At 36.8% G+C, this 24,256-nt stretch overlaps 1 protein-coding gene across 13 annotated transcripts in view; it reads left to right on the top strand.

Annotated features, from left to right (window-relative positions):
* Nucleotides 1-24,256, top strand: part of EFR3A (EFR3 homolog A) — a 76,066-nt gene that overhangs the window by 30,081 nt on the left and 21,729 nt on the right. For 12 of the 13 annotated variants that reach the window (XM_085053592.1, XM_085053593.1, XM_085053598.1 and 9 more), the window contains 8 exons: nt 4,959-5,080; nt 6,784-6,933; nt 11,413-11,550; nt 16,343-16,421; nt 17,409-17,544; nt 18,760-18,924; nt 20,463-20,577; nt 22,402-22,453. In XM_085053592.1, the coding sequence (XP_084909718.1) occupies nt 4,959-5,080; nt 6,784-6,933; nt 11,413-11,550; nt 16,343-16,421; nt 17,409-17,544; nt 18,760-18,924; nt 20,463-20,577; nt 22,402-22,453 (957 nt within the window). The remainder of the gene's footprint in view (nt 1-4,958; nt 5,081-6,783; nt 6,934-11,412; nt 11,551-16,342; nt 16,422-17,408; nt 17,545-18,759; nt 18,925-20,462; nt 20,578-22,401; nt 22,454-24,256) is intronic. The other variant, XM_085053589.1, reaches the window with a different exon arrangement.

Here is a 24,256-nt window from a genome sequence, read left to right on the forward strand (position 1 = left end):
AGAATTAATACTCCCAGTACAGTACTTACTTGTTTGTCTTGTCTGCAGCATGCTCATCTGGAAGTGTGCAATGGAAACTTACCCTTATTGCAAGATGCTTCTTTCATTCCTTGTACCAATACAGAATTATGTGCTGGTAGTGATTTAATGCACAATGGGGCAATTCCATCTCTGGGATGCCTGCTCTATCTTTTTAATAGGAGTTGGAGCTCAGGGAGACAGATTAACACACAGCGCTCTTTCTCATCCTGTGGGTTATTAAATTATCTTAGAAATTGTGTGTCTGCATCCACTAGAATTTGAGTGAGTCCTTTAGGGTCACTTAAAGTGAAGTATTGCTTTCCCCTGCTTGTACTTGTGCTCCCTTGTACATGGCCACATTAGCATGGCCCTATAAGCCAAGATTCCATTGCTTACTTTGTTACACAACTGTACACGTGGTGGTCAGGATAATTTTCACCCAAGGGGCACAAAGTAAAATAGAAAATGAAATTACCCATCCCATTCCCATAACACTGAAAGTGTCAGGTGACCCTAGGTATTAATAAATAAACTAAATCACTGATTCCGTTGCTGAGAACCTTGTCTTGTGATAATTTTAATACTGACTTTGTAAAGTTAATGTATCCAGTGTGAAGTTAATGTATCCAGTGTTTGCAACTTTTCTATTTAAGAAAGTTGAAGTACTTGTCCTTCTGGCATTTGTTTGTTGAAGTGCATATATACATTCACACTTCTCATTAAGGCTGTAGTGTGTGGTTTGTAAGAGTCTTATGTTTATAGGTGAGCATGTCTTTTCATGTGACAGTGTCATAATAATGAAATGCAGTACATTGGCCTATAAGAGGTGGTAACTACCAGTATCAGCACCCTCTTTCCCCGTTTGAAACAAGAGAAAATTGCAGGGTGTAGAAGACAGATTGGGGAGCTCAGATATGAAAAAAATACTGCTCATGTCCAGCCTGCTGTTCTTATGGGAGATGTTTTAAGTAACATGTCTCAAACATGATGCATGGTGATTGTTCTTGAAAGAAACTGACCTTCTTTAAAGACATCCAGGGACTGTTAAAAGTTACGACTTTTCTCCTAATGTACTTGCTACATAACAGTGATAAAACAGCATAAATGCATAGAAGTGATTTTGTCCTTGAGCATGATTTACCTACAGGACTTCCACAATGTCTTTCTCCCTGGTAATATGATCCAACTTTCTTGACTCAGTCCAGAACAAACATCTTCTGAATAAATAATATGTTTCTTCTTTACTTTGTGGTAGATTTATATGTTTTTATACTGATTGAATTTTATTGGTTTCAAAATTAATGGAAATAAGATACTACCAATATAAGTTCCTTTCTCTACATTCTGTATTATAAAATATAGAAGATGCTTGTACTGGTAAAACTTCCATAAGTTACCATTGGGTGCTTGCATGCATTTACTGTGACTGAATGACATGTTTACATCTATAAAAGCTTTGTAAATAATTCCTGGACAAGTGCTTGGACTTCCATAAGAGCTTTATTATTTTTTAGATTTAATGATTTTTATATTTGAAGTTTGTTTGAAAATATGTGCTGAGGAGGAAAATATTCTTTAACAACAATACCAAGAGCACCATTACAAAGCATAGACTGATGTCTACTGTAAAAACTTAAAGTTTCTGTGGTGAAATGGAATTTTACACTTTACTGGATGACAGTGCACAGCTCAAAACTGTTACCACAGTCCACTTTCCTGTGGCCTAAATGCTCAGTCATCTGAATGCTAATCCTGGAATGTGCTTCAAAAATGCTGTATGTTCAGTGGGTGAAATTGTTTGTTATACACATGAGGACATAAAAAACCTTTGCCCTTTCTGGATCTCTTACTCTGCATGCCATTTTGAAAGGTGTGACTTTCATGTGTTTGTGTCTCTGCTGCAAAGCTGCACCTTGATACAGGAGAAGTACTCAGAACGAGGGAGTCCCTGTTACTTGCTTGGCCTAAATTCATCATTTATTCTTAAAAAGCAGTTTCTTGGTGCAATAAATCTTTCTGCTCACAAAACAGTTACTAGAGTTTATTAAGCTTTCCTGTTGAAAGATCCTGTCAACCAAATAATTTAGTACTTCAGATAATATTAATATTAAATGCTGATACTAAATGCTATGTGAATTAATATTCTTGTTCTCACAGCCACTCCCACAGTGTTCTTCAGACTTCTTGTTTCCATTATTTCACGTGCTTTTATGGAAGTTTGCTGGGTGAATCAACTGTAGACTTGAGGAGTTGAATGTCTGGAAAACACTAAGATCATATTGTTTAGGGTTTTTTAAAATCTTTGCTCTTCATGCCTTATTGAGATGTAAGGACTAATGAAATTCTTATCTGAAAAAAAAAAAAAAATGTCTGTTTCTATTTTGATAGTAACAATTCCATGAAACAAACTAGGGAGCCATAACCCATATGAAGCATTTGCCAGGGTCTCTTGGGAAGGAAATGATCATTTTAATAATTCTCTCTGTTGGAGAAAACTTACGGGTGCTGTTTGTGGATTGTCTTTCAGTCTGTGGCAGTGGACCATACAGAATTAGATTTTGACTTTTGTCACTTTCTTACTACCTGAAATGCAGGATATTCCTAACAGAAAGACTTGCAAAAATGGACCTGTATTACACAATTTTGCTCCATTTCCAGTAATAGTTGAGAATGCAGTTTTATGAACTGTATCATTTTCAGCTGTGCCTGTAGCTTTTAGAGGGTGAACTGGTAGTGCAGCTGAAAGGGATAAGTGTTCTAGATAAAACAGAAAAAAAGACTAAAGAAAAGAGTAGAAAAAAATGGTGTGGTTTTTTTTCCCCCCTGAAATACATGGCTTTCACTTTCAGCTTGAAAACCTAAAAATCTCCACAAATCAGTGTGCTGTAGATTATGCTAAAGTGCTTTGGGCTTGTCTGGATATGTATGGGTAATGGGCTGATGAAAGCAGGTTCTGCATCACAAAAAATACAAAGGAAATGCCTCAGTCTGTGCTTAGGAATTGACAAAAATGGTGTGAGTAAAAGCAGAGGGCTCTTAATGGGACATCACTCTGCTTCAGGGCAGAATCAGCACTGTGTTCAACCATTCCTGACAATGTTTTGTTTTGCCTTTTATGTGCCTCTGTGGTTCTTAGAACTGTCAGTGATGGAGGATCCAAAAGTTCTTTAGGCAGTCTGCTCAGTTTGAAAAGGAGGAGTTTTTTAATGTCTAACTTAGCCTTTGCTTCAATGTAAGCCTGTTACTGCTTTTCCTATTACTATTGGACAAAGAAAACAACTTGCTTCTTCTGTTGTTATAGCTGGCTTCTGTACATTTTAAGACCGATACCTTTTAGCCAGCCGTAATCTAGGTAATTTAGTGTATTTCATTCTTCTTTTACAGATGTTTATCTAAAGCTTTGTTCATCTCTTGAATAATTTGAGGATTAAAATCCGTTATTCACCAGTTTCAGCTGTGATGTTTCAACTGGATGGACTACTTCATTTAGGGGCTTATTTGGCCAAATTAGATGGCAGAAGTTTCTTCTTAGGTGTCATGAGTAATGCAGATGTATCACAGTATATTGTTTTGTTTTTCATGGCATTGTATTGGCACTGACTAAGTTCCTTTTCTTCATTTAGCTGTTTTTGGCTTAATATGCTGTTTTGTAATAGTAACTATATAACTATAATATAATAACTATAATAACTAATAATAACTATTCCCAATTTGCTTCCTTGTTTTTTTTCAGGTCGTATCTCCAATTGCTCAAGAGCCAGGCATCAAGTGTGCCTATGGCTCTGGCCAGCTTAGTGTTCTTTGCAAATTTGATGAGCCCAGTCTGCCATCTAAGTCTCTAGTGAAGTTCAAAACATATTCTTGTAGTGTGATGATTTACAAGTGCTTCCATATTTTTTTCCAAACTCTTATGCATCTCTCTTCTGGAAAGTGTTCTTTTGACAGTGTTATTCAAGCTTCCCTTTGAGAATTTAGTGTATTTTTTTGTCAACAGCACCACTGAAGTTTTGACAGATGCTGCTTCATCTGGATTCACAAAATTTATTTACTTACTTGTCGTAGGAATAAGATGTATTGATGTGATTTGTTCTTGACAAATCCATGTTGACTGTTACTTAGCCCTTCAATACTTTGTAGATGTCGGCAAATTGGCATTTTTTTTCAGTGTTTTTCTGTGAATGGCCTAGAGTCGACTGGATTATAATTCCCTGATTCCTCCTTTTTCCCTTTTGTCAAGACAGAATTGACAGAATGGGTCCAAGTTTATTTCCCTTGAATTTTGGTACATAAGAATGTTGCTGGGTAACCTGGTAATGACAGTGTTGCATTTGATTGATTGGACTGCTCTCTACAGCTGCCTGAGAGCAGGTTTAGCAAGGTGGGTGTCCGGCTCCACTCCCAAGCTGCAAGAGCTAGGATGAGAGGAAATGGCCTCAAGTTGTGTTAAGGGAGGTTTAGATGGGCTATTAGGGAGAATTTCTTCTCTGAAAGAGTTATCAGCATTGGAGCAGGCTGCCCATGGAAGTGGCTGAATCACCATCCCTGGAGTTATGTAAAACATGTTTTAGTGGTGGATTTGGCAGTGTTAGGTAAAGGGTTGGACCTGATAATCCTTAGGGTCTTTTGCAAACTAAATGATTCTGACAGTTGATGATACCCACTGTTCCAAGTGTTAGATGTTTCCATTTTGCATAGTGTGTTGTATTTCATGCAGTTTCACTCTTCCATAACTACCTAAATGAAGTTCTTGTGGAAAGACTTTAAAAAGGAAACTCTCCTATTCAAATTTTTCTTCTCTGGAATTCTAAAGCATTGTCAAAATTGAGTTCTTACCTTAATGCAGTTATTTTGTTACTTGTTAAATGGAGCTTAGTACTCATTAGTCTATTTTGGGAAATTTGTATTAAAAGCTTTTTTAAATGTATTTCATTTTCCAGTTTGTCAAATTTGCCAACATCGAGGAAGACACACCTTCATATCACAGACGCTACGACTTCTTTGTGTCCCGGTTCAGTGCCATGTGTCACTCAAGTGACCACGATCCAGAAATACAGACTGAGTAAGTGCCATTCTGTAGGAATTACTGAAAACTGTATACACATTAATATTGTCTGTGATAAAACTTTAATAAAAATTCTTAGTGAAGCAGTGCATTCCATATAAAGAAAATGACAGTCTGATTTTTAAGTAGCACCAAATATTGCAAATCTTAGGTAGCTAGAACTCCTAGAATATTTAAGTGTAATTTTACTTGAATAATGCCTGTTAGATTGCATGGATTCTCTCCAGAAAGGCACCACTTTTTACTGTAAATACACGAGTTCATAACTAATTTGAGATATTAATGGCACTACTTACAGGAAAAGCAAAAGCATATTTCAAGTCTGCTCTTTGAGAATTACTCATTACAATTAGGTTTTCTTAGATGTCTGAAGTATGCTCATGTGTGTGAAACTCAAGAGCCTCCATGCATGCGAATTCCAAATTTTTCCATTCTTATGTAAGTGCCGCAGTTTGTTTTCCTGCAGCTCCCCCTGGAGGATTTGTCCTTCTCAGGATTAACTCTTCTAATTGCACATCCTTCTCCTTTCCTGCTTTGTGTGTAATCCTGTTGAAACTATTTCAAAAGGTCTAGAATGATATTGGATCTGTATTGAATGCACAAGACTTCGTTCAGAAATAGTTAAAATACAAGCAGCTACAGATTTAGGTATTTACAAATTGAAATCTGAGCAAAAATAATAATTATAGAACTTGGTTACCTCTGTAGTTCATATTAGAATTGTTTTCATTCAATGAATTTGACTGAGCATGGAGTAGTTAGATGTTGTCCATACTCGAATCAAGATTTAAAAAATGTGGTATGGATTTTGATAGAAATAATGAAAAATTTTAGTGAGCCTTGTGCTTATTTCATTTGATAGCTGTACTTTCTACTTGTTTTCAGGAAGTAAATTCTCTTCCTACCATTTGTTTATTATAACAGATAATTTGCTATTATGACTTCAAAAATCATATTTTGCTATGCATTTCATTGCACAGATTCTCCTGCAAGCTATTTTTGTTTATTAAAGTAATGATAATATCTAGCAGCTAGACCGAGTCGTTTTTTGAAAGTTCAAATTTTTTTTTTCTTTTTATTATTTCATTATTGTTGATTAGTTCTTGGTTGATTTTATTCAAATGATCTTAGAATAAAAATGGTGGTTCCTTCTGTGCATTATGCTTAAGTTGGCAGAATTATCCTTTGCTTTCCATCTTCTGAATCTTTCAGAAATCTTTAAAGATCTTTCCTGATCTTTAGCTCTAATTACACCTTCTAAGGACATGACTACATGGCTGTGCAAGCTGTAACTTCTGCCATATAAATGGTACATTCACAAAGTTTTTCTTCAGCTCTAGAGCAGGCTGAGATTGCACAAAATTTCAGCTGGTGGGTGGTAAATTGGGTAGAGTTGGTGGGTTTTATCCATATGACTTTTGCCAGAGGTGATGTTCAAAGTTTGAGTCGTCACTGCTCAGTGTCAGCTTTATCCTTGCAGGCCATCTTCTGTTCCATTGTTCTGTCAGCTTCCTTATGGGCTTTAAAGGTGTTCAAAGAAAACGTGGGCAGCCTTGATGATTGGCTAGTTTTCCCAATTGCTGCTTGTGAGAACCTGCTGGAATTCCACACTACTGAATTTCTGCTGCCCAATAGGTACAGAGCCATACTGGGAGGTGCTGTGTTTCTAGGCCTCAGGAATTCCTCTTTTCCTTCCTCAGGATCCGAATTGCTGGAATCAGGGGCATTCAGGGAGTAGTTCGAAAAACAGTTAATGATGAACTTCGAGCAACTATATGGGAACCTCAGCACATGGACAAAATAGTGCCATCATTGCTGTTCAACATGCAGAAAATAGAAGATGTTGACAGGTAATTTTATTCCTTGTCACTGGCATGGTTTTTTAAGCAATCTCTAAGCTAAGCTTTTATGATGTATATCTTTTTCTTTTCTTTTTGGTGGAAGCAGCAACTCACCTGTATTAGCTGAGGCCCCATGAAATTGATAGTATAGGTCTGCATAATGGTTCTTAATGTTTCTTGTCTTAAAAACATTTCAACCACTTTTTTCACTTGTTTGAGATTCTGTTGGCTTAGAAGTTGCTCCAGAAATTATATATCCATATTTTGACTTGATAAAAATTGTAAACTCTGTGATTTGTTGGATGAGATGCAGAGATGAGTAAGCAAAGGCTTTTAGGTGACTCAAATTATTTTGCTATTCACTTTTGTTATAAATTGAGGGTTTAATTCCTGTAGCCATTAATAAGAACTGCTTGTCCTGGCTGAAACAGTACTTAAAGTAAGGAATTAAAGTTTTATTTATATGTAGACCTCCTACAGATTTTTGCTTTCAGTGACTCCCAGGCATATAACCTGCCACATTTGCAAAAAGATCTTCAAGAAGATCTCTGTGACAGTTAAGGTTGAGGAGATGCTAGTCACCTTACAATTGAAAAGTCACTTTTTTTTGGTCCATGGTTAAACACTATGTAGGTGGAAAACCTTTTTATTGGTGGTGCACTGGGAAATTTCCATAAAACCAACTTCGGCTGTGCAAGCAAATTAAATATTCATTCTGTATCCAATTCTGGCTGCTTCAAAACCTGTCTGCTAGGAGGCTCAGCAACATTCCTATAACAACAAGGTTTTCATGCTTTCACTCACATTTCTAGACCTGTCAGTTTCTCTTTTTTGATTTGAGTTTTGGTGGCATTTATTTTTCAATTCCTCAGCTTTATTTTTATTGTGTTATTTCTAACTGTCAGTACCTGTCACGTATCTAAACCAAATTTTCAGACTAAGTCACTGAAATCAATAGTTGTTTGCCTGTCCATGCTTTATCTATTTACTGGTTATAACTGAGGGCTCACACAACATGTACAAAAATTTCCACTTGGATTTTATAGCTGAAGAGTGATCTGAGTAAGAGACAAAAGTTTCTGAAGCTGCTGTTTGAACAAGGAGAGCCTGGTTTGCCTTTGCTTACTCGTAAAAGGGCTTCTAGCTGCAGGTGGGCCCTTTCCTCTTACTCTTTACAGTGCCCTCAGGTGTACACTTCCTTTTTTATAGTAAAAGGTAAGTTAACTACTGATGGAAAAACTGTCTGAAGTAGGATTTGGATTAACCATTTAAAGTGAATCGATTTATATGTATTGTAGGAGTGATTTTTATCATCTATTGAACAATACAATAGCAGTGATAGAAAAATGAATCTGTCAAAACTGTTACTTAAATTTCTGAACTGTCATGCTTGAAATTTGTTCTGTAATGAGCATTCAACATGAAAAAAAAAGACAAATAATTTTCTAGGTGGTAAGGAGGGGCCTTCTATGATGGGCATACGACAGAAAAGCTGAAAACAGTATTTGTAAATTATTATCTGCTGGTCTTAAATGATCTTCCAGAGAATTTCTCATTTTATTTTGTGTGTGACTTCATATTCATGAAGCACAGAGACATCTTGAAGAGTAGGAGTAAGATGCATATTTTTCTGACAGATGGAATAAAAGCATTATTTGAGAAAGAGCAGAAATTCCAGAAAATGCCCCCAACTTAAGTCCATAGGAATTAAAAAATGGTTAAAGCTGAAGTATGTGTAGGTAAATCTTCCTTTGAAAGTCAGTGTAATTTTAACTTGTGAGACCCTAATAGCTTAATTCAAGATTCTTTTGAGTACATACCAGATGAGACACTCCCCAGAGTTAAAAATTTACTATTTGAGTAACATTAAAAAAAGGTAATTGTAGTTGTGAATGTCATTATTTGTTCATATATCTGAATGCACATTCTAATTACATGTCTATCAGACATTATGTGATTTGTTTGTCTATTTATGTGCATCTCTAAAATAGGAAGAAATGTATGAAATTGGTAATTCACTTACTTTGTGACATATTCTTCATGATAACTGGAGAGCTAAATGTGCCAGCCTGATTTCAGGCAGAAGGACGCTGTAGCAATTATTGTAAACTTGACTTCAAGTCTTTCTGATACATCTATAATGTTCTTACAAATTCTGGTTTTAGAGGTAGGTTAGAATTTATTTTTTTCCCCAGGATGAGTGAATCGTAGTCAAACATTCCTGCACTCTGCTCAAAAGTTGTGCTAAAGTTTACTTCACATGTCCTGTCATATTTTTTGGCCAATCCTGGTTTTGTGGCATTAAAGAAGTCTCATTCTTAAGTTGCTGAGTTTCTCTGAGCTAGTTTAAGTCTGTGATTAGGTGTTTGCAGTGGAAACTTAGTTACTTCAGCTCATCCCCCTTCCAGTTCTGTGATGCCACTTCTGATAGAGATTGCCAACTAAAAAAGCCAGTAGAGCAGCTAAAGGTAGTTGTCCTTGCCCATTTCATTTCAAAGCACATTTTCAGCTCTCTTGTGGTAGTACAATAGGTCTAGATGTAGCGGGGTACCACTATTTTTTTTTCTTAGCTGTTGCAGCTGGATTTCTCAGAGGTTTTCTGATATTTCTGTAAAAACTAAGTCAGTCGAATAAAATGAGTATGAGTTACTCATTTGAGTCTATAAACTTAAGAGGCTGTACAAAGCTTTCCTCTAAAACTAGAGAGTATTCAATATTTATTGTCTTTCATCTGATAATGCCAAAGAACACTTACTGAGGAATACTTTGAGGTAGGTTCTCTTAAAGTACAAAATAAAACGTAATTCCTACAGACAACGCAAGATAATTTTAGACATTCTGATGCAGTCAAAGAGTAAAATTTTATACTAGGTAGATTCGTCTAAAAAAATACTCCAAGCAGTGCTGAGAAATCACCTTCTGTATGTTTGCCTATACAAGCACTTAAAACATAACTTATTTTTACTTCATTTTAACTGGAATTCTTTCAGACAGACTTTGCTCTGTGGGCTATGCAGCCTGCTTTCTTCTTTCCTCCCCACACACCCACCTTTGCAATGCTGTTGTATTTTAGGGTATCTGTGTCAAAATAGCAATGGAAATGACACTCCTACACTGTCTCTTGTACCTTCTCTGTGCTGAGAAAGATGCACATCTCCCTAGATCAAAGTCCAGGCAGTACAGAGAAGGGGGAAAAAAAGGGAGATTGAATGGCACAGCAGTAGGGTAAAGCTGGAGTTTAGTGGTACTCATGGTGGATTATATACAAATGTCATGCATTTTAAAATTCTGATAATGCTGCACTTGTAAAACTGTTTCTCCTTACTTATCTGACAGGGTTCCTGAGGTTCTTCTATTATTAAAATCTGACAAACTAGCATTGTTATGATAACTCCTAAAACACTGATGTTACCAGAGGCAACAAGATTTTCATATGGCCAGTTTTAGACTTCAGTAGTATTGAAACACTAGAAAATTTTTTGCCGTCAGATGATATATTGCAACTGTGATGTTAGCACATTCATTTGACTAGTGATATTTCAATTTGCAGCTTTTCATAATGCTCTGAAGCTAAAGTGTTATAATACTGAACTAAGCTGAATGCTCTTGGTAGACACTTTTAAACATATTTAACACACAAGCTTGCACTGCAGAACTGAAATTATGTTTAAGGATTTAGTGTACTGATTTCTGCAGTTTAAAATTAAAGATCTGTGATGTTAATGTAGGTGAATGAATCTTCACTTAAGTTTCTATAACATATTTTGTAAAATGAAAAGTAAAAAAAGGTTGCCACCTGTACAGTGACTCTTGGTAAGTGATGGAGTGCCCTAGGAGGAACTGTTTGCTTTCTTTCTGAAAACTGTTTTCACCTGGTCCCCGCAGTGAGGGGCTCAGCAGTGCCCTGTCCATGGTAATGATGGAAGACACTCAGTTAGGAGGTGAACCAACTTCTACACTGTCTATTTAGACATGACTGTGAAGGTGATAATGTTCTAATTAGTTCACTCAGACTTTTTTTTTTCCAACTCACAAGTCATCTGTTTGTGCAGAAGTATTGGAGTTTCATTTAATGCTCACCCACATGACTCAGTAGTGGGCAGGGGAATGAGGTCATTAATCTGAACAATATTACTAAGATTTGGTCTAACTTTTTTCATGGTTTCACAGCCTTCATTCATCATTAGCAACACATGGTGGTTTGTCAAAATGGGGTGGGTAACAAGTGGACTGAGCATTAGCAGCTTTTGTGTTTGCTGTATAAATAATTACTAATACAGTGGTCAGTCCTCATCTGAGTGAACAGATGATGATCTGTGGTCCTGCTATAAGAGAACAGAATAATTTATTCAGAGTTCTGGCTTGGTCCATATTGAAGTACAGGTCTTGCCTAGTTGAAGAGTGTGACATTGTAGTACCCAGAGTGGGTACAGTAAGAAAGGTGAATATTAGCCAGTAATATAATCAATGTATTTTGTCTTATTTTAGCAGAATAGGCCCCCCATCCTCTCCTTCAGGAAGACAGAAGGAAGAAAATCCTTCTGTGCTGGCTGAGAATTGCTTCAGGGAGCTGCTGGGACGAGCAACCTATGGAAATATGAATAATGCTGTCAGACCAGTTTTTGCGTAAGTTGAAAATTCACGTTTTTTTTTATTTCATCTCCTTAATTCTGCTGCAATAAATTTCTTTGTTTTCAACCCAAGGGTTTCCATTCACATTTCATTAAAAAATTGCCCCTATTTTAATCTCTCCTCTTTGTTGCCTGTCTGTTACCTTGAAAGCAGTTATGAAGGAATACATGTCCTGCTTTTCTGATTTTAGACATGAAATATGATCATTTAGATGAGTTGTTGCATCAGCTGGCCTTTTTTTTTTTCCAATGTGAGACTTGATCCAAGCTGTTAATGTCCCATAGATGAGTGTTATAACCAGTGGAGAGACAAACCAAGGAAAATAAAAGTAGCACAAAGAAATACTGTGCCTCATGAAGTTACAATTTGTATTTTTCCTGCCATTTTCTTCCAGGACCTGTTTCAATATTCTGTGAGGAATATCTTTAACAGCTCATTTAGTAGTGAGTGGCAGATAAGCATACATTATGCATATTATGCACAAACACACAAAGGACAAATTACACCTGATGTATTAATGCTCACTGATACCACTTTCAAACCTTGACTTTTCCTGGTGATGAGGAGCGCTGCTCACTTCCTGCTGGAGCTTCTTCAGGATACATCCCAGTTACAGGAATATGTTCTCTTAGATGACCTAGTTCTTCCCACAAAGATTAAGTAGTTTATTTATACACTGAAAAACCTTCAACTTACCAAAAGCCATTTTCAAGTTACTAGTTTTAAGAACAGAAATTGCAAAAGAAGATAGGGTTGGTATTGAAGGCAGACAATTTTTGTAGCCCCTTGTTTATCCAGAAAAAGCATTAACTACAAAGAACTGTACCATTGCCTTACTTTCTGTATGTATCTGTAATACCAACCTGATAGGAGTTTCTGTTGCAAAGTTGAGTGTTTTATTAAAAAATACTCGTTCTTTCCTAGATTTAAAATTTGCATTTCTCCAAAATACCTGTGACCTGAGTGAACACCTAGGTACTAAATAGTCTGAATGAACCACTTGGTACTATACTGCTGCTGCTTTCTTACCATTTTCCAATTCTTTTTGTGGGTTTATCTCAAAACTGTATCATCATTTTCAGTAATTTCTTTTTTTTGAGTCATTTTGGTATCAGGAAAGTTTTCTGCAAATAATTCCTGATTCCCTAGACTAGAGTTAGTGCTTGGTTGGGATTTGAGAGGGTGTCATACCTGCTTTTCCTCTGGCAAATCTAACGCCTAAGTATCTAAAGTATTATTTCCAGCCTATTTTCATTTCTTACTTGCTGTGACTGTAAGGAACCAGTTGACTGTGTGCACCTCAACATGCTGCATGCTGTATTTATGCACCAAAATGAGTAGATAGTGACCAGTTCCTCTGAATCTATTATCTCCTCTATGAATAGAGTCTTGGTAGTCAACATTATTGTGTTCCACTTTGAGGAAGAATTGCCAAATGTGTCTTTTTAGAAATGACTGCTGTAAAGATTTAGTATTTTTGAAGAACAGCAGATGCAGAAAATGCAATTTCAAACTGTTTTTCCTAAACAAAAAGGGAGTGCTCTATTTAATCAGCTTCACTTTGTGAATGAGGAGAACAGTTAGAATGAAAGTTTGAGATAGGGAGTCTATTGCACTTTATCGAATTGAAAAACATGACTTAGCTTATGATTGGAAAACAGTTTCTCCTAACAATTTTCACCTATTTCACAGTTTTTAAGGAATCTCACTGTAATAAGGCTTCTTATTACAATGCTAAGATGAAAGCGCAGGATCAGTTCCCCACCTGTTACATATGGCATTGGAATATCAGGCAACATGCTGTCACTTCCTTTCAGAGTAGTGCTGCTTGCATCATGAGGCAGGGTGTGTTCAATGATTGAGGGATTTAAATATAATGAAGATAGTAGAAATCTGAAGTCCATCTCCTGGTATAGCTTTGGATTGGCATGAGTTTTCCTTGCCTTTGGCAGAAAATCTGCATGGTTATGTGTCTACATGTAGTAGCTAGAAACTCTCAAATAATAATTTGTAGTGAGATCTTACTGATCAATCTTTCAAACTGCTTCATGAAAGTAAAAGAATTTTACATTAACATTACCTGAAAAAATTTTGAATGTTGTGTCAACAGTTAGAAGCTGTTGAGAGGTACTTAGCATGGATTTGCAATAATGAATAGATTAGGCTGATTCAGAGAGATCCAGAAACATAATGAAACTTCCCACGTGTAACAATTGTGTTTCCATTCTTGTCAGTTATCACATCACTTGTTCAAGAATTTGGAATATTCACAGACTTAAGTATTCCTTCAGCAAACATCATGCATGAGCAGAATGCCTTATATATTCCCATACATACATGCCTCAGTTATGCTTTCTAATCTTCAGTATCAATTGACCATCTTATAAGCAATCATTATAAGGATTGCTTGCATGTGTGACACTGGGAGAGAATTCAGGGATCTCTTTCTCCAGAAATTTGCATCATTGGTTCTGCTGTTCCTTTTAAATTGAGAAACCTGATTGTACACATTTGCTATATATATGCAGCATATCTCAGTGGAAGGCACAGTTTGGCATTTGTTAATTTAGTAAAAAATGTTTTGCAATCTTTATTAGATATTCTTTATTAAAATTAATGTAATTTGGGAAAGAAAAAAAGGAGTTAAGGTATGACTTGATTTTAAGTGAAGTATATGCATCATACTGAAAATACCCTTTACTGTCCTTTGCAAAAACAAAACTACATTGAATGTACTTGTTATGATCAGTAAAATATATCACCTACAGGAATCTCATACTGCTGTCCTTAGGAGAAAAATTCCAGTATACAAATTATGCTGTCCATTGAGTTGTTACACAAAACTTTAACCTAGGCTATCATCTTCCCCCTGCTGTCTTCCCTTCAGTTAATCTCCCTGAAGCAGCTAATACTTGGCCTTTCTGGAAAAACAAAAGTGTATGTCTTGTTTAGAGAGGAATGGGAGAATTTTTTTTTTTTTTTTACATGATATGAGATGTAGTTGACCATAATCTGTGTGAATGGATCTTTGGGGCAGATAAATAGGAACTGTCAAAGGTAACAGAAAAGACATGCTGCTCTGAAAGATTAAATGATCAGTTCCAATCAGGAGAAGATAGTAGAGAGTATAATTTTCTATTTGATGAGACAAATAAAATAGGTTAGCTAAAATAAGCTGTCATGTACAAGATATGATGGACTGTACTGGAATGATATGAAGAGAGGAAGAAGACATCAATAATTACATTATAAGCCACTAAGCCTTAAAGGATTTAAAGAGATAATTTTGTTTGGTTTTCTATCCCAAGGCAGGATTAGATATACCTGTGCATTTGCAGTGTGCACAAGAAAGGCAGCTATCCCCAACAGGTACTCAAGTTGCATATTTAGTAATGCAAATCTGCTGTTACCTTGGCAGGCAAATACCCTCAAAATTCCTGACATTCTTTCCTGTAGGTATTTCTATTAAAGGTATGTAATGTGTCAAAATGGCAGAACATTTTTTTTTAAGCTCTGTGATGGACTGCAAGATAATTTAGGGCACAGGAGATGCTTTGTGTCATCTGGTTTAATCAGCCTTGAAGGAGACCTGTGTACTCAGATGGGTCGCTAGGCTGGGAGCAGCTGGCCAGTGAGTGAATTGAGATCTCTAGATTCTAGGCAGATTAAATTAAAGCATCCAGCCCAGTCCTCCTGTGTTCAGAGTGCTGACTTCTTTCACCTGTAGGGCTTTTGAGTTTGTGGTTTCATGCATCTTTATATGTTTCCTAAGTTCTTTGAGAAAAGGGAAATCAGTAATGATTCTGTAGCTGAGATACCTGTTAAGGAACACAACCTAAATTCAGTTTCTGTTTCAAGGTTCTTTTTGTTGATTTGGCATGTCTGCTGTTTTTTGGTGAATTTGTTTGTGGGTTTGTGGGTTTGTTTTGAATTTTTAAAACCTAGATCATACCAATTAAAATGCATCCAAAATTACCTTTTCTTCAATCTTCTAGATTGAAAAATGCAGGTATTTTTGTCCCTTTTTGAGGGACTTGGATCTCTTTTTTGTAAACATTTGTGTGCCCTATTCATAGCTTTCAACATATCTGCTTAAGAAGAATTTTTTGTATTTACTTGAAACTCTGACAAAATTTCTTTCATTTGTGGTTTCTACCCATTTAAAGAGAAACTGATGCATTTCCCATTCGGATTTTGTTTTGATATTTTGTGCAGAAAGTGTTGAAATGCTTCAGAATGTAAAGGCATATATGCACAAAAAGTAGCTCTTTGTTTTCCATATATTTTATTTATGAAACCACCATGGAAAAAAAAATAGTTCTTAGAGTTTTCTATACTGGATTGAACATTCAGCCCTAATTATTTTGCAGCTTGTAAATCAAAACAACTTACTTATCTTTGGTAGAGTAGAAGTTTGTCAAGGTGTTACAACCATGGGCTTCAAGAGAACCCTTTCATGTAAATAAGCATCTAATGTCACAGCACTTTGTGTGGAAACAGTATATTCTTAACTATATGTGTTTGGTGTGACTAGGTTCCTTAAATTTCTGGAACTAGAATATCAGGAATTTCTGTTTCAGCCAAATGTTTTGTGATCACATCCTAAACCTAGAAAACAAGTGATTTTCTGAAGTTCTAAATTTCTCACCTAGTTCATAAGTCATTGTTTAGAAGTTTTACGTAAGTAAATAATCAGTTTGAGGAGAATTTTGAGAAAACTCTCAAGATACCATTTATTATATCTGTGGAACATCAGTATTTCAGGTCTCTTAATTTTTGCTTACAGGCATTTAGACCATCATAGACTATGGGATCCTAATGAATTTGCTGTTTCCTGCTTTAAAATCATCATGTATTCTATACAGGTAGGATTTTCTCCTGCGTTTTTTTTTTTTCCTTGCATACATGTTTCGAGCACATGAGAGAGGTTTAAATGCTTATCTCACCATGCTAGTGGTAGACAGTAGATGAAGTCAAAGAATCCAAAAGAACCAATGGAAGGTAGTGGGGTGGTCCTTCAGCAAGCTCCAGAACAAGAAGCAGGGTAACCATGCTGGTCTGACATTGTGCCTGACAAAGAAATCTCTCAAGTTGGTTATTTCTTTGTGCCAATACAGCTGTGCTGCTTTTCCAACCCAAGAAACCAACTTCACTTGCAACTGTCCTGTGCTGAGGATTTTTAATAGTGAGCAACCTTAAGCTGAAGGAGGGAAGATGGAGATTGGATATTAGGAAGACATTCTTTACAGGGAGAGTAGTGAGGCACTGGAACAGGTTGCCCAGAGAAGCTGTGGATGCTCCATCCCTAGAAGTGTTCAAGGCCAGGTTGAATGGGGCTTTGAGCAACCTGGACTAGTGCAAGGTGTCCCTGCCCATGGCAGGGGGCTTGGAACAAGGTGGTCTTTAAGGTCCCTCACAACTCAAACCCTTCTGTGACTCTATGATTGTCTGTTGTAAACATCAAGATATGATTCACTGATTGTGTCAAACACAGACACCCAAAAGATAACAGTGTCAGATTCCATGTTTGTGGAAGAAAGCTGTTTTCTCTCAGCATTTATATCAATGGTGCTGAAGTCCTTGAGCTGCAGTTAGCTGAATGAAGAGCCGCTTCAGGCTTCCTCTGTGCTTGTAGATGTTCCTGGATATTTGAAGACTGCAAGCTTTTGTACACTGGGCTGAAAAAACCTGTGTAGCTTCATCTGTTTTAAGTCATGAATTGATTAAAATTTTGATAAATTTCTGAATGAAAATGTTGCAGAATGGAAATGTAGTTATGACCATAGCTGAGTGGTGTATGAGTTTATTCTTATTAGTCACCAATGAAGATTTTTCTGTCTGGTTTTTAATAGGCACAGTATTCCCATCATGTAATACAAGAAATTCTTGGACACCTTGATGTCCGCAAAAGGGATTCACCACGAGTTCGCGCTGGCATTATTCAAGTTCTTCTGGAAGCAGTTGCAATAGCAGCTAAAGGATCAATAGGTAAGTTGTATTAAATTGAAGGTATCAGGTCAAAGGATAGATTTGCAGGGTGGTGCTCATTTTCACTTTGGATTCAGACTGACTGGAAACACGTATTTTGAGAAAGTTTTGTATTTATTATTTTTTTCTTCATTGTGCTGATAAAATGCTTGTAATCCTTCTTGGTTTATGATTACCCCAAATGTACTTACTGGTTGTTTGCCTGTTATATAATCCTTTGCATTGAAAAAATTGTGAAAGGCAGAAATTCCTGTTTAGAAAGAAATCATGAAATCTGAGAGAACAGTGTGTGTCTACAAAATGTCAAGAGCACTGTTGCTTTGTGATACAGCTGCTGTGACCTGAATGGCAATGTGGGAGTCAAGTAGAATGATCTTAGAGAAATTCTACCTTATTAACTGTGCAGCAGCTGAAATAAGGTGAAGTATGTAATTTAAGTTTAGGATAGTTCCTTGAAATAAGAGTAGTTATGAAGATATGTACACAGATGTGCTCTGTTCCTGTTGTTCTTTGGTCTCCTGCTGAAATATTATTATATATTTATTTAATTAAAATATTGCTTTGCTTCATTAGCTTGAGCCTGAGCCTGTGCTTTCTCTTTATCTGAGACCCACTTGCATGCACAGACTTGTGAAATCTTTTACTGTATGATGAAAAGAGCTCATTATTTGATCCAATGTATAGAGCTGAATTTTAGTAGCAGGTTTTGAAATAATTGAATTTTGGGGGCAAGTCCTTGCAAATCAACCCATTATTGGTGCTTAATTTCAGCAACCACTCCTATTTACCATCTGAAACTTGCACCGTGGGTTGACTCTGGGCTTTGCACCCCCTGTCCCACAGGACAGGGACAATGTGGAAAGCAGGTGAGAGGACTCATGGCTCAAGATGAAGACAATTCAATGGGTGGAGCAAAAGCTGTGTGTACAGGGTAAAACAGGTTACCTCCATCCTGGCCAGACCCAGTAATGGATCATCATGGATTATGCATACATGCCTGATTGTATTTCCTGATTCCAAGTTGATTTCTAAAATACCAAGGTGTAAAATACCTCAAAAGTTTATCCCTTGTCCTGATGTCTCAAACACTCAATTCCACTTGTTTTTTTCATCCTACTCTCATTTCTTGTGAAAAGGGATTGAAAAGCCCTGTTTTCATTTTCCTGAGACATCTTTCCCTTGACAAGTGCAATCACTGTTATTTGTTGTTTCCAGGCCCAACAGTTCTGGAGGTTTTTAATACCTTGTTGAAGCACCTGCGCATCAGTGTTGACTTTGAGCTGGGTGACAGGCGCAGTTCAGGAGGAAGTACCACTTTCAGCATAAGCTCCAAGGAGACCGATGAGAGGATTGTCCAAAATGCAATTATTCAAACAATTGGTGAGTAATATAATGACACAGGCTCACTTAGAATTCCTCCCCTTTTCCCCCTTCCCCATGAGATGATACTGGACCATCTTGAATCATCAAGGAATACTATGAAGTGCAGTATCTCTGATTGTGTTTGCCTCTCATTCTCACGCTTGCTTTATGTGTTTGATTTCTGAAAGGTTGTTCTTCTAAAATGTTAACTGAACACATAGCCAAGAACGTTATGAAAAGTAGAAATGCTGGTGGACCTAATTTTAATTATATTATTATTGTGGCACTTGAAATGTAAAAATCTCTACCTTTGGTGCAGAATTAATATTTTTCCTTTTGTGAAAATCATTACAAACAGTCATAAACAGTAATACGTATTTTAGTAGGTACTACTTTAAAATTGATGGAAACTAATGCTAAACATAGTAGCAACAATGACACCTAATGGCCAGTTGTGCTACTGTGACTTAAATGAAGTACTTTAATGCACAGCGCTGAAAATGGGAGCTCCCATGAAAACGGGAGATTCTGTAAATTATTTTCTTAACATAGCATCTCCCCCTTTCTCAGATTTTCCTTTTGGTAGTGATGTTATGTATTGGGGTGCATTTATAATATGTATTCCTTTTCTTTAAGAACAAAGGGGAATGCAACTTAAATGTTTTTCACTAAATCTGTACCTTTGCTTATGCCTTGAAGCTTTCTAGAGCAGTAACAAGTACATAGTAGATTATTTCTCACCACTGCAGTAAAACTCCCAAGCCAAAATGTTAACCCCCCCCCCTCAAAAAAAATCCCAGAAACCCTACAAACCAGTCTTTTAAAGTGAAGCTTCTTTCTGTTGAAGTTAATATTATACTATTGCAAAGTAATAAAATAAAATATCTGGATTTGGAAAGGACCTGTAAGGATCACTGAGTCCAACTATCTGCTTCTCCCAGGACTACCTCAGATAAACCATGTGCCTGGGAGTGTTGTCCAGATGCTGCTTGAGCTCTGTCAGGCTTGGTGCTCCCTGGGGAGCCTGTTCCAGTGCCCACCCACCCTTTTAGTGACAAACCTTTTCATAATGTCCCATCTGCACTTCCCCTGATGCAGCTTCATTCCATTTCCTTGTGTCCTGTCACTGGTCACCAGAGAGAGATCAGACCTCCCCTTCCCCTGCTCCCCTTAAAGGTGTTTGATGTTCTTAGATTGAGGTACCCAAGCTGCACATGGGCTCGAGGAGGGGCTGCAGCAGTGCAGTGCAGGTGGGAAAGTCACCTCCTCAGCCAGCTGTTGATGCTGTGCTTGGTGCACCACAGGGCACAGTTGGCCTTTTCAGCTGCCAGTCACACTTGATTCACACTTAACTTGCCGTTAACCCAAGCCGCCGATCTCTTTCCATGGTGAGTATTGGTAATAGTGCCCTAAATAATACCCTAAAACAAATAATAGTTTTATTCTTCATCTATTTTGACCTTTTTAATATACTCCTTGTATTTATAAGGCTTTTCTTATAAAGAGAACCGCCCTATATCTCTTTTCTTCTGTGATCTCATTCTCTTTTTATTTAGGATTTTTTGGAAGCAATCTCCCAGATTACCAGAGATCAGAGATTATGATGTTCATTATGAGCAAAGTACCTGTTTTGGGAGCAACTTCAAAATCACTGGATCCCAGTAACCTTTGGTTTGTATATCCTACATTTTTAAATTTCTAATTAAAACCTTAGATTTTAGAAGCCTGATAAATTAAGAAGTAAAAAACATTAAGAAAAGCAAAATGCAAAATCTCACTCTTTAGAGGCTGTATTAAGAACTATAAAGAACCAGGACAAGCACAGTGTCAGCAGTATGAAATCAACTGACAAACATGTTACTGATAGAAAGTTATTTTGCTCTAAAACATTTTTCTCTCTGCATCTGTACTAATGTTTCTGAAATTATGTACAAAATGGTGGTTAATTCCATAAATTTTTATGTGTGTGTTTTGGGAATGAGAGAAATTGAATTATAAATACATTTTTTTGAAATAGCTGCATAATTTACAAAGTATTTTTAAAGTGAGGTTTTGTTTTTTTTTCATCCTGTGAAAGTTGACTTCAAATCAAGAAATAAACTGCAAAAATTCCAGTGAGCTTTAAATTTTCCCTATGTATTTAGAAACAGGAAAAAGCTATAGGTAGGAAGACTTCGATAAGCCCACAATATAAAAGTCACCCTACTCTAAATACTTTTCCCTGTAACATGAATAATTTTGTTTAAAATATGTTTCCTCAGTATAGAGAAGTCACTAAAAAGGCTGCAGCTGTTTTATCCAGATGGACACTTTGCACCACATAAGTGATCCCCTACTGGATTAAGTAGGAAATCATTGTTATTCTTCAGCTTCTTGGTAGCTTTTCATAGAGTATCTCTGCAGCATGGGATTCTGTTCCATGAAAGATGCAAATATGTCTGTGCCAGGCAGTTGTCACTTATTATGAAGGTATTTGAAGAATGAATCCATATGAAATTCTCTTCGTGGATTAACAATTGGGAGTGGTGGTTGTTTTTTAGCTGTACAGTTTTCAGTTTTCCTTTTATGAGATTCTGGGTAAACATGTGCCTGAGCAGTGTGTTACTATGACGTGCATATGTCACTCTGAGCAAAGGCTTTCTGACTGCTGATAAAGTCTTGCATTGCTTGATATTTTGGTTTCAGCTACCCAAGACATTTGAATGATACAACAACCAAGATTATAGCCCATTAAGGTAGAAGTTTCCACTGTTATGTAGGGGCTAACTTCTGTGAAGGGGATTGCTCTTTCTTTACGCTATTTAACGGACAAAGTGGCTTGTACATTTTTTACTTTCCTTAGAGTCTTTTTGAATGGAGCAATTTATTCCAAGTGCACTTTTATCTCCTAAGATCTGGCAAGAATAGTGATTATATTCCATTACCTCTTGGCTGCTTTTAGTACCAGCAAAAAGGAAATGAAAACAGATGAAGAACAGGTCAAGTAGTGTTCTGTGTACCTTCCTGTGATATGAAAACTGAGGAGTCTTGTAGTTTTTCTTACTGATTTTGTAGATAGCTTTTATCCAGTCTCAAGATTTTGGGGTCTGAGTTAAACAAGACATGTCCTCGTTTCTTAAAAGACTCAATTGCATTTTAATCCAGAAGAAATTTTTCAGTGCTGATGCTTGTGAAAATAAAGTCAAGCTTGTAACAGTTGAAAATTTTAGATATTTCTGAGTAAAACATGAAGATTTAGATGTGCATCACATACACAATTTACTGTTTTCTTCAATTGCGTGGGCTCCATTTTATAAGCCTTCCTGAAAATGTGTCTTTCAAAAACATTTAGTTATTGCAGCTCAGTTGGAGATATTTTCTCTTTATCTATGATCATCCAGCATCTCTTCCAGGACTGCTTTATTAACTTGTCAAAAATGTGATGATCTCTAGAGCAGAATAATATTTTGGAGATATGCAAGAAAGCCTAATTTGCAACTTTCTTTCCAATTGTAGTGATTTGGGAACCAGGAGGATTCAAATCATGTTATTGAGATCATTACTTATGGTAAGCTTTCTGTGATCAGTATGCTATGTTATAAACACAGTGTTTCACTTTATGTGTATGTTTACTTATAAAAGTATAGTATAACAACTCTGGATTATGAAAATGAACATACATTCATATTGCATAGAACTGTAATCCTATTGTGTAAAATTGTGGAAGCATTTTCCCAACTTACATAACAAACAGCATGAGAAATGCCTCCCTCTCCTAGAGCCCTTTAGTGAATGTCAGTTATAATTAGATCTGTATATCCAAAAGAACATCATAGAGTAGGTTGAGTTCTGCCAGCAATACTGGCAACATCAAAGTGAAATGACTTTTATCTCTGAGTCTTCGAAAGTGGTAATTAGTAGAATGGCCAATTTTTTTAAAACCATAGGAATGGATACCTGTCTCCAAGCCATTAGAACCTCAGACACTGTTTTCTTTCGTTCCTAATGTTTCCCAAGTTTTCTTGTAAGGTGTGATTGAATTTTTTGTCACAAATACATTTTTCAGCTGTAAACCTTCAAAGAGTATTTCTGGAAATAGACCCAGATGGTAAGAACCAGAAAGTGGGTAGTAAAGGAGGCTCTTGCCAGTAGAATCCTGGTCTGTTTTGTTGCAGAAGCTGAAAATCGTTTAGTGACTCAAACAGGGGAAATATCATAAAGAATGATTTCATAACTAAAGCAGAATGCCTTCCTGGAAAATGAGTTTCTATCCCTACTTTGATGTGAAACTTGTATGTGGTGTTAGGCAAATAGGTTAAACCATTCTTGCCTTGTCCAAATCTGAAGTCTTAGACTCTGGTTTGTAAAAGAGCTGGGCATTCACAGTTGCAATTTAAGGATAGAAAACTTGTTAGAAAGGACCTCAGGTGGTCATTTTGCACATTGTTTTCATTAACATAGAGTCAGGTATGGCTAAACTGTTCCTGACAGCATTCATCACACCAGTCTTCAAATTCCATTTAAGTAGGTAAGAATTGTTTTGATGATTTTGGGTACTGCATAGCCTGTAAGTGTGCTTTAAGGCAGTCAGATTGTACATGTGGAAGGGATTTAACATTTTGGACACTGAATTTTGGTTTGCATCCTCTTTTAGAATATAAAAGTAAAATCCCATCATGGCACAAAGGTGTGAAAGTCAGTGTTCTAATGCTTAATGTGTTACTCAGATAAAGTGGAAAAAAAAATCATTGTACATAATGTATTCTTTGCAAAAGAATAATATTTCATAACGTAATTAGTCTGTTGTCATGCATACACACAGGCAGACAAGTTAATGCTGTACAGGCAGTTGAAATCTGGCACTTCATTAAAAGTGTGCACTTAGATTTGCAGCCTTGCTGTTTGTAATATTAGTCATTTTCCATTTTCAGAATTATTGATGAGATACCTTCCTATCCCCTGGTGCTCCTGTGCCAGCCAGGTCCCTTTGAACCCCCTCACATAAGCTGTGGGCATTGTGCTGGCTCAGTGTTCTGGTTTAACACAGAGGCACCAGGGAGCACCCAGTCACTCACTTTGCCCCAGGGAGATGGGGGAGAGAATCAGGACAGTACCAGTGAGAAAAGTGGGTTGATATGAAGACAGTTCAGTAAGTGAAAAAAGGAAACCAAGAAAAACAAAACCCAGAAAAAGAAGTAATAATAAAATAAAACAAAACCCCCACCTAAAGCCCAATTGCTCACCACAAGGCAGCTGATACTCAGCCAGTCCCTGAGCAGTGGCAGCCCTCACAAACTGCCTCCTGTTCTGCTGCTGAGCATGACACATTTTGGTATGGGCTATCCCTCTGGAAGTGTGTAAGCCCTACTCA

The sequence above is a fragment of the Lichenostomus cassidix genome, chromosome 2 (genome assembly GCF_008360975.1).
Source record: "Lichenostomus cassidix isolate B80296 chromosome 2, HeHo_3.0, whole genome shotgun sequence".
NCBI lineage: Eukaryota > Metazoa > Chordata > Aves > Passeriformes > Meliphagidae > Lichenostomus > Lichenostomus cassidix.